General features: G+C 43.8%; 4 protein-coding genes across 4 annotated transcripts; 1 reads left to right on the forward strand and 3 right to left on the reverse strand.

Moving 5' to 3' along the window:
* Nucleotides 1-4,924: 4,924 nt before the first annotated feature.
* LOC6506295 lies at nucleotides 4,925-6,399 on the forward strand. Its single transcript, XM_001958146.4, has 2 exons — nucleotides 4,925-5,097; nucleotides 5,233-6,399. Exons 1-2 carry the CDS (start codon nucleotides 4,935-4,937, stop codon nucleotides 6,357-6,359), a joined length of 1,290 nt encoding a protein of 429 aa, XP_001958182.1. The 5' UTR covers nucleotides 4,925-4,934; the 3' UTR covers nucleotides 6,360-6,399.
* LOC26514900 (trypsin-2) lies at nucleotides 6,313-7,460 on the reverse strand. Its single transcript, XM_044715136.1, has 3 exons — nucleotides 7,171-7,460; nucleotides 6,824-7,100; nucleotides 6,313-6,768 (listed from the first exon to the last, which is right to left on the reverse strand). The coding sequence occupies exons 1-3, from the start codon at nucleotides 7,443-7,445 to the stop codon at nucleotides 6,313-6,315; spliced, it is 1,008 nt and encodes a 335-aa protein (XP_044571071.1). The 5' UTR covers nucleotides 7,446-7,460.
* An 18-nt stretch (nucleotides 7,461-7,478) lies between these two features.
* On the reverse strand, nucleotides 7,479-8,559 carry LOC6493663 (chymotrypsin-2). The gene is made up of 3 exons (XM_001958144.4): nucleotides 8,279-8,559; nucleotides 7,942-8,218; nucleotides 7,479-7,887 (listed from the first exon to the last, which is right to left on the reverse strand). The coding sequence occupies exons 1-3, from the start codon at nucleotides 8,557-8,559 to the stop codon at nucleotides 7,507-7,509; spliced, it is 939 nt and encodes a 312-aa protein (XP_001958180.1). The 3' UTR covers nucleotides 7,479-7,506.
* Nucleotides 8,530-9,979, reverse strand: LOC6493662. Its single transcript, XM_001958143.4, has 2 exons — nucleotides 9,814-9,979; nucleotides 8,530-9,755 (listed from the first exon to the last, which is right to left on the reverse strand). The coding sequence occupies exons 1-2, from the start codon at nucleotides 9,950-9,952 to the stop codon at nucleotides 8,620-8,622; spliced, it is 1,275 nt and encodes a 424-aa protein (XP_001958179.1). The 5' UTR covers nucleotides 9,953-9,979; the 3' UTR covers nucleotides 8,530-8,619.
* Between the last annotated feature and the right edge of the window lie 33 nt (nucleotides 9,980-10,012).

The following is a 10,012-nucleotide window of genomic DNA, read 5'->3' on the forward strand; positions in this document are numbered from 1 at the left end:
GTCATCGATGGCGTTTAATTGGTCCAAGCAAGTGGCGTACAAATTGTCCTCGTGAAGCGTGCGGACAAAGTCAATTACGTGTCAACAGCGACTCGAGCAGGACGGAAAGAAAAAACTGTCCTGACTTCCAGCACCAGGACACTGTCTCTAGGAGGACGCAAGTTGGAAACTTTTCTGGTCGATTTTCGAGAGGGAGGTGTGGGTGTTGGGGTATAGTTACGGCATGCAATCAATTTGGTAAAATAACTAAAGTAAACGGAAAGTGTTGACAAGTCAGTAATTTTAGAAAATGTAGACCAATAAATATTTGTACTTTAAAAACAATTTTTAAACTCTCACTTCGAGAAGCCAGCTCTTAAATTGGTCTTTCAACTTAAAAATCCTTTTAACAAATTTAAGTGCCCATAAAAGTGTGCTATATTATTTTATAAAGAGCTTCTAGTTGGTCCTTTTAAGTGGGTTTCTCTTCTTGCTTAATAGTGCTTGCCATAATCGTCTTTCGAGCTTGAAACCCAACTTTAAACAAGCCCAGAGAAATGAATTATAAAGACAAGTTTCTGCCCCAAGGAACAGACATTAAGAAGCAATTAAGAAAATTGAGAGAAAAAATGCCAAGCAGAAAAATATAAGCAAATTGTTCCAAACAAATGCAGGATACACATATGGATAAACATGGCCGAGTTTGTTTGTGTGGTGGCAGGAAACTTGTATTAGTCTCATGTCGCAGGACAATAACAAAAACAAAGGACACGCCCACACAAGCTCACACCCATACACGGGCGACATTAACACAATTACAATCTGAACATGTGTTAGTCTTCTAAGACATGCGTTGACTATAAAGAAAAATCCAATTAAAAGTGATAAAAGTTATTGAAGCGTTGCGAGGGCGAGGAGAACCAAAAAAAAAAAAGGAAGCCAGTGAGAGAAAAACATTGGGAAAACAAATGGCCAAAGACCGGAAAGGGAGGGAGATCGAGTCCTGAATGGAAAGCCTTAGCAAAATGGCCGTACAAAGTGGCTGCCATTAGTGGGAGGCTGGAGCGCTGATTGCAACACCAGATTATCACACAGATTTGGTGAGTGGCCAGACGGGCCAAGGACAAATCAAGATTCAGTCACCTACCCCCCCATATCCCTATTTGGCCAGGATAATAAGTCATCCGACGAAGCGAGCCGACTAAGACTTTCCACATCGTGAACGGTTTCCGAATCAATTAAAGTTTTCAGCGGAAATTGGGAAACTGAGACGAGGGTCGTACAACTTTTCGATTGAGTCGCTAATTGGGTCACAAAGAAATTAATTTGGAAATTAAAAAAGAATTTGTTAATAAAGTTTAAGGTTTTCTGAACTTCGTAGGGTTTCTAGTAGATATTTTTACCATTTAATTCTATTCTTTTTAGCTTTTATATTTTAATTTCAGAACTCTTTGCCAGAAGATATTATCCATTTCTACTTCTTAATCTGTGTATTAACGACATGAACATATTTGTTTTAATTTTTTCTTACTCTGAGCTTTGATTAAGGACCTCTTTTACAAAAAAATCATGGTCTTTAAGACTCTGTTTCCACATTCTTTTCAATTTGTCCAGAGCCCTAGCAGCTTCTTACTTCAACTTTATTAATGCTCGTTTTTCTTCCTTCTCCGCCAGGACATTAATCATTTTTTCATGTTTTTGGACGTGAGCCTGTCATGTTCAACTACTTTATAATTTTCACGCTGTATGTTAGCTTGGTCAGTTATTTTTTATTACTTGATATGGCCAGAGACCCCTTATTGCTTATTGCAAGTTTATTTTTATGATTGCTTTGGAAGTTTAAGCTCTTTTGGGTTATTTCGCATAAATTAATTCAAATCTGTAAAGTGTCGACAGGATTGGTGACCCATTCCCCAGGTACGGATGTGGGTATGAATATCCTTTGAAGATATCCAGTAGGACATTGCAATTATCGGGGATCTTTCGCTTGACTGACAAAATTTGCCACAGGTTGTGTACGATTTGCATAAGGTTGAAAAGGGCAAAGGCCTTTGGCAATTACAGAATGTGTATTTTTGGAACCTTTGTAACCTTTGTTGTGTGTGGTTTCTGTTATATTATTTTTTTGTGCCGAGAGCTAAACTAAATTGAAGTGTGCTTGATGTTTATTATGCAATCACAATGTGCTACTTTGTGCTACCTTTTGGCTTTCACGCCTTTGAAATACATTTAATCCATCATTGCACAGATACAGATGTAGAATAAACATAGGGGTGGACTTGGTAAGAAAAGGTATTCCGAGATTTAAAAATTATTATTTGAAAAATTAGGAAAAAAAGAAAAGGAAGAAATAGATCTATAAAAAGATTGGCAGTTATTACCAACCATTCTTTCTAGACTCTAGATGTTAAAGATCTTCAATATTTGTCAGTTATTACTATTAATTTTTAAGTTAAACATAGAAGACATCAAATTCTTATAATAAACCTCAAATATTTTACCCAAGTTTTATATAATTTTATCCTGTGAAAGGACCACCCTGATCCTGACGTAGCCCTTGGCCATGTCTGACTGTCTACGGCTTTATTGACTCCCCGTTTTCAATTTGCCTGAACATCCCGAGCGGAGAAAGAGACCTGTTTAAAAGGTGCAAAATCGTTCATTCATTCGTTAGCTCGTCCTCGTTTACCTTTGGCCCCCCTTCCGCTGCCCTTTCGCCTTATTTATCCCCTCCCTCTGGCCCCCTGGCTGGGTTGAACAAACACGCTTAGGAAGCCTTATCAATCAAAGGTATCTCGGCACTCTGGCACACCCTCGGCGATACAAAACACGCCCACACATATGTTATTAATATGGGTGCCATTTATCAAAGGCCGGGTCCTCTGTCCTGGGATTTGGGCTCCTTGAATGAGTCTCGAAGCTCTTCAATGCAATGTGTCTGATCAAGTCAAATTCGAATTAAATTGTGTGCCTCCTGCTACTTATTTTTTCGCGTTTTTTTATGCTCGTTTGTCGTGCGAGAAAAGCGATTTAAGTTAAATGTTCTCTCAGGCGTCAGGTGGCTAATGAATCGGGCTCAAATGTATCTTACAGGCAATTAATATTGATTGGAAACTCATAAATTTGGTGGTATAATTTACGACCTGCGGAAAAAAAGATAAATCTAATGGGGGATACTAAGGGTGTGGCTCTGAAAGGACAAGAAAGGAATAATTTTAAGTTAGTTGGTAAAATGGATAGGATAACCAATAAATAAAATTATTCAACTTAATAATGATTTTTTAGACAATTTTTATTGCCTTTTCTCGTCGGAAATGACCAAAAAATATACAAATGCTAATGACCCTTCTAATCCCCATTCGGCTTCAAGCCATCAAAATACTCAACGTACAACCAATGATTTTCTATGAAAGTACTTTGCTTCATTAGGCTAAACCACAAAATTCGCCATTGCTCTGCTGTAGCTGGGCGCCGGGATTGCGAGACAACGAGAAGGATATAAAATAAAGCTCAATATGTCAAAGTTCGTCGGCCATTGACATTAATTAATGGAATGTAAAATGAACAGCGGCGGGAGAGCAGGAAACGCGGCGAGAAAAGCGAAAAAGATAGTCAGGCAATTAGGCTCTAAGGCCCAAGGACACGGACACGGATACGGACATCAAGGAGCCCAAGGACCTCAGCCGGATACGGAACACGGATACGGCCGTATCGCGTATAATTTGTGAAAATTGATGATTTGTTTAGATTTACGAATGAGCGTACAAAACGAGCCAAATTGGCACGTAGCAAGGACAAAAAGGAAATCCGAACAAACGGAAAAAGGTTTCTGCCAGGCCTTTTTTTCTCGTTCCACCAACATTTTCCAGCCCAGAAGGCTTCAAGGTGTTCGCTAATTGATTTGATATAGATAAATGAGTCAGTAAACTGGCTGAGGGGCGCCAGATAATGATTAATGAACATTTTCATCGCAGCTTTCTTCCCCTGAGTGTCATGGTTCTTGGCTTCGTCCTGGCTACTCCTCACATTTTCCAATTACAGGACCCGGAAACGGCATTGCCACTAGAAATACAAATCCTACGGCGGCCATAAGCCTTAATTACTTGTTGATTATAAATTATTGGCATTCAACGGGGGGAAGGAACTTGTTTGCTGATTAAATAACTCAATTAGAGGGCAGGCTGGTCTCCAGTTCCTCCATCTCTACTAGTTAGTTGGAACATGTTAACGGGGTGCTGAGCCAGTGGTTTAGCCGAAATAGGAGTAGACATTAATTAAATGGCGAAGTCTTGTTAAGAAAATGTAGATTAATTTGTTAAGAACAGCATGGAGGCTGTTTCTTGTTTTTATTAATTGTTTATTATAATTAATAAATAAGATATTGTTATATACTTTTAAAATTGTAAGCTCATAATGTTAAAAATGATGCATAAGTTATAAATTTGTATTAAAAAGAAAAACCACCACACTACGTATACTTAATATTTCCTGTTTACAAGGCGGAAAAGAGTTATCCATCTCTAAACCTAAAAAGACCCCCAAAATACCTCTATTAATCTATTTGTACGGGAATGTAAGATTAGATATAAATTTTTAATAGCGCAAAAAGTGCGCCAAAGATACACGAACGGATAAATCATGGGAAACACATTCTATTTTCGTTAGTCAAAGTTATCTGAACTACCTGGGTATTTCCTCTAGCCACTTGTCCACAAAAGTAATCTTGAAACAAAGTGCTTTTCAGCAATTAAGTCTACGTAAGACAAAAACCGAAATGCGCACACTTCGGCAGCACTTCACGTTAATAGATATTGCCAATATTTTATTGTTCCAGCAGAGATAAGGGCCAGAATGGCGAGATTCTGATTTTATTAACTATTTTTCATTAATTGGCCGAGATATGGTGGGGGACTATTTAAAGATGACACCGCCACCTCAGAGTTGTTAAAAGTGAAATGAAGTGCGTCCGGTTCTCATTGCTCCTTGTTGGGCTCCTGGCAGCTCCTGCCATCTGGGCCCGAGTGCCTCCCTTTGTGGAGGTGGAAGTGCCTCCCGTAGTTCCCGAAGTGTTTGATGGGATTGTTGTGGATCCCCCCCATCCGGTGGCTCGTGCAGGAGGTAATTGGTTTTGGTTTCTATTGGAGAAAGAGGTCTATGAACTCTTAGATAATGTGGCCTCTGTTTTGTTTTTAAAAAGCCAATACTTTCATTACTTTCATTATCATTTATTCATTTTTAATTTTTTTTATTTAGCCTGCAGCGTGACAATTCGCGGTGGCCTTCCCAGCCCCCAGCCCGTCTATCTGAAGACCGATTCCGAGGACTTCTATCCCTTCTCCGACGTGGGTGTCATGGAATTCGAATCGGGTGGTTCTTTCCAGCTGTGGTGTCCCTCCGGATTCAACAGCCATTCCCAGAACTTGCTCACGGCCAGCTGTGTGAGCGGCACCACCTTCAAGGTTGACGGCTCGAACTACGACTTCAAGGATCTCTACTGCAAGTCCTGGCCGGGCTTCAAGGCTGTGAAATCGGGAGCCACTTGCAACGGTGGTGTTGTGATTCGGGTTGGTTTCGAGATCACCTCGTCGCGGTTCGCCGAGCAAATGCAGATCTGTTTCAACGAGGAGGAGGAGGTGACTCGCTACACGCGCCACCAGCTGGTGCCAGGCAGCAACTACTACGAGACGGGAGTGGCCAGGATCACCTTCCAGACCGCTGGATACTTTGATGGCAAGAACGTGGACAAGCTGTACACTCAGGCCACCCAACTGGAAACTATCAACAATGATCTGGGCGGTGATGCCGACAAGTACTTCGATTCTGCCACCAATGTCTACCTGGCCAGAGGTCACCTGGGAGCCAAGGCTGACTTTGATTACGCTCCGGAGCAGAGGGCCACCTTCCTGTTCATCAATGCCGCTCCCCAGTGGCAGGTCTTCAACGCCGGAAACTGGGCTCGCGTGGAGGATGGTCTGAGGGCCTGGGTCTCCAAGAACAAGATGAACGTGAACTGCTACACTGGAGTCTATGGAGTGACCACCTTGCCCAACAAGCAGGGCGTGGAGACTCCCCTGTACCTGGCCAAGGATAGCAACAACAACGGTCTCATCCCAGTGCCCAAGCTCTACTTCCGCGTGGTCATTGAACCCACTACTCACAAGGGCATCGTGTTCGTGGGTGTCAACAATCCCCATCTTACCGAGGAGCAGATCAAGCGGGACTACGTCATCTGCTCGGATGTCAGCGACCAGGTGACCTACATAAACTGGAAGAAGACGGACATCAAGGCTGGCTGGTCTTACGCCTGTGAGGTTGCCGACTTCCTCAAGACCGTCAAGCACTTGCCCGCCTTGACCGCCAAGGGTGGCCTCTTGGTCTAAAAATGATCATTTTTATTAAATAAAAGCCTGCGAAACTGTTCATAGATCTATTTCTCATCACTAGACAATATAAAGAGGCCACCACAAGGCAAAGAAAACTTTTCAAGCTCCCACATCCATTTTCGATCATTGTTTCCTGGATCCATTTTGCATGGGAATGGACATTCGTGTAGACAGATGGCAGATCCTTTGATCCACATCCGATTCGATAGCTCACTATTCCGTAAACAGTTTCGTTTAAAACCAGAGGCCCTCCAGTGTCACCGGCACAGGGATTTTCATCGAGGTTGTTGTTCAGGTTTCCGGCACACATCATCTCCTCCTTGAATGTGTTTAGCAGCCTATCGCATTCATCCCAGGGAAGGAGTTCCACGTCAATGTGCAGGAGCTTTTCCGACAGTGGGCCACCCTTAAAAATATTTTATTACAAGATCTAGAAGAATCCGTTGAATGCGAATATATACCTTAAACATTCGTCCCCAGCCCATAACCGTGTAATTAAGCCCCCGCTGGGGCGGAGTGGTTGGCAAATTAATGATTCCCACATATTGACTATCCGTCGGCAGGTCCACGCCCAGCTTCATCAGAGCTATATTGTTGGTGTTTTGTAGGGTAAAGTTCTCCGGCACAAAGACCTTTTTTACCGGCACACTCACAGAGATGTTTGGGCGGTATTTCAGCCGGTTTTCAGCTCCGGCCGTGACCGACAGAACTCGACTTCGATACATTATCTTCCGTTTACTTTTGGTTTTAAGAGAAAAAATTCTCTACTTAGTTTACGGATTGAATATTTGCATGGTGCTATACCTACTCCATTGTGCAGTGGGCTGAGGTCAGGATGAAGTTCTTGGAGATGATGACCCCGGCACAGAAGTGATTGTCTCCGAATACCTCGTGCGAAGTTCGCGATTGGATGGAAACAACATATTTCGAAAGTCCTTCCATCTTCTCTTCATCATGCGAAGGACTAGACAACCGTTTGACTCGTTTCGTGATTAAATTGGCGGAAGTCGGCTTAAAGAGCAAGAAAAACAAAAGAAAACTACACAATTTATGCAACACACACTGATTTAATATTAAAGCCATTTGAGATATTAAAAAATTACTGACACTTAAGTCTCGAGTCACACAGATTTTCTCTAATTTATTAATCAAAGTCACAATAAAATTTATAGAAAATTTGTAAAACCAATAGGAGCGTTGTTGATTCAAATACGTGGGTAGTCGCCCCGCTCTTTTTAATTACCATATTACGCAGGATCCAATCCACGTTCTGGTAGACATCCGTGAAGATGCAGGGCATGTTGTGGATACTGCATCCCACAGTGCTGCTCACGATTCCAAAGACTGTACGGTTTCTTACAAGGGGACTCCCGAGATCACCGAAGCAGGCCGAAATGGCGGAGTGGGCATTCTCATCAAAGGTGCAGAGCATATCCGTTTTGGTGACATGGAGAATTTTCTGGCAGACTTCAGAGGATATCAAAGGCATTCTTATGTGAACAATGTTCGAGGTGAGAGGACCGCCCTGAAAATTATTTTTAAAACGTGAAATCTCCGACTAAAATTTGTAAGAACTTACCCGATATAATCGTCCCCAACCACATAGATCGTAGAGCTCTCCTATTTGAGGAGGATTCAAGGGCAAATCAATAATATTAATGAAAAAATTTGACCTGGGAAACCGAATTTTCGTCTGCAGTAATACGATATCATTGGTATTGTAGATCGTAAAGTTATCTGGCGCAATTATTCGAGTCACCGGAGTATGAAAGGACCTTCTTTCCATATATTTAAGCCTATTCGGTGTTCCGGCTACAATTAGCAGCATTCTTCTGGGCAGGAAGAGTCTACGTTTCCTACGGAATTCACATAAATATTTTATTTTTATATTCTAGGGTGAAAAGGACTTATCTCACGTAATGACACAGTGAGCCGAGCTGAGAACGAAGGTTGGGGCTATAATGGCTCCAGCGCAGAAATGATTATCGCCGTAATATGCCCGGGCAGTTCTTGTTCTTATGGAAACCATAGATCTGGCCAGGCCGAGGGATTTTTCATCAAAAACGCCATGGGATAGGCGTTTATGACGACGGTGTTTCCGCGAGGACGAGTTAGTGGCATGAGAGAACTCTCCATTGTAGATTGGCAATAAAAGTACAAAAAGGAGTGTGAAGTGTAAAAAATTTATCAAATCCATGACAGATTAGGGAAGTGTTTGTTGATGAAAAACATTTTATTTATTAGGTATTAAAGGAACTTAGACCAGGAGACCGCTAACAGAGAACTGGGGCAGATGATCCACCTTCTTGCGGAACTCGGAGACCTCGCATGCATACGAGTAGCCGGCGGTGATGTCCGTCTTCTTCCAGCTGATCCAATTGATCCTGTCGCTGACATCCGTGCACAGGATGTAGTCGCGCTTGATCTCCTCGAGGCTCAGATGTGGGTTGTTGACGCCAATCAGGACGATGCCCTTCTTGGAGGAGGGTTCGATGACCACGCGGAAGTACAGTTTCGGCACCGGAATCAGTCCATTTCCATTGTGATCGTGAGACAGATACAGCGGCTTCTGCTCACCCTTCTTGTCGGCCAAAGTGGTGACACCCCAGACTCCGGTCCAGCACTCGACATGCTTCTTTTCCTTGGCCACCCAGGCGCGGACTCCGTCCTCGACACGGGCCCAGTTTCCGGCGTTGAAGGTCTGCCACTGGGGAGCGGCGTTGATGAATAGGAACGTGGCTCTCTGCTCTGGAGCAAACACGAAATCAGCCTTGGCACCCATGTGTCCACGGGCCAGGAATACATTCTTGGCGGAGTCAAAGTAGCGGGCAGAGTCCATGTCCAGTTCCTTGTCGATGGTCTCCTTCTGCACCGCCTGGGTGTAGAGCTTGTCCACGTTCTTGCCGGCAAAGTAGCCGCCAGCTCCGAAGGTGATGCGATCCACTCCGGTGGCATAGTAGTTGTTTCCAGGTTCCAGGCGGTGGTACACATAGCGGGTCACCTCCTCGTCCTCGTTGAAGCAAACCTCGTACTGTTTTGCGAATCGGTTGCCATCAAGCTCGAAACCCACTTGGATGAGGGTGGTGCCGCCATTGCAACTGGATCCGGACTTCTTGCCAACAAACGCCGGCCAGGATGAGCACTTGATGGCCGACAGGTCATGTTCCTTGTCGCCGATCTTGAAGGTGGAGCCGCCCACGCACTTGGCAGTGGCGGATTTTCCGGATAAGGGCGAGGCCAGGCTGCTGGTGCAGTGGAACTCGATGGTCTTGTCCTTGGCCACATCAACGTAGCCGGTGTCGGAGAAGTCGGCAAAGTCCGAGGTTCCAGGCTTGATCAGCAGGGGCTGAGGGTCCTTGAGCTCCGAACTGCGGATCTTAATAGAACACCCAGCTGGAATTTTAAAGGAGTTTGATATTTTACCTTTTGAATTTATTACCCATTTACTCACATTCTCTGGTTTGGATTTCGTTGAGCTCAACAGGCACTTGTGGCACTTCCCACAGACTATCCTCCTCCTGGGGGAGGATCCTGGCCTGGCCAACGCCTAATAGCAGGCCACTTAGGGCGATCAACACTAGTCCCTTCATATTTCGCAACTGATTGGTCACCGTTCGGGGGGCAGTGCTTTTAAACCCAAACCTCCGCGG

The sequence above is a fragment of the Drosophila ananassae genome, chromosome 2R, assembly GCF_017639315.1.
Source record: "Drosophila ananassae strain 14024-0371.13 chromosome 2R, ASM1763931v2, whole genome shotgun sequence".
NCBI classification, from domain to species: domain Eukaryota; kingdom Metazoa; phylum Arthropoda; class Insecta; order Diptera; family Drosophilidae; genus Drosophila; species Drosophila ananassae.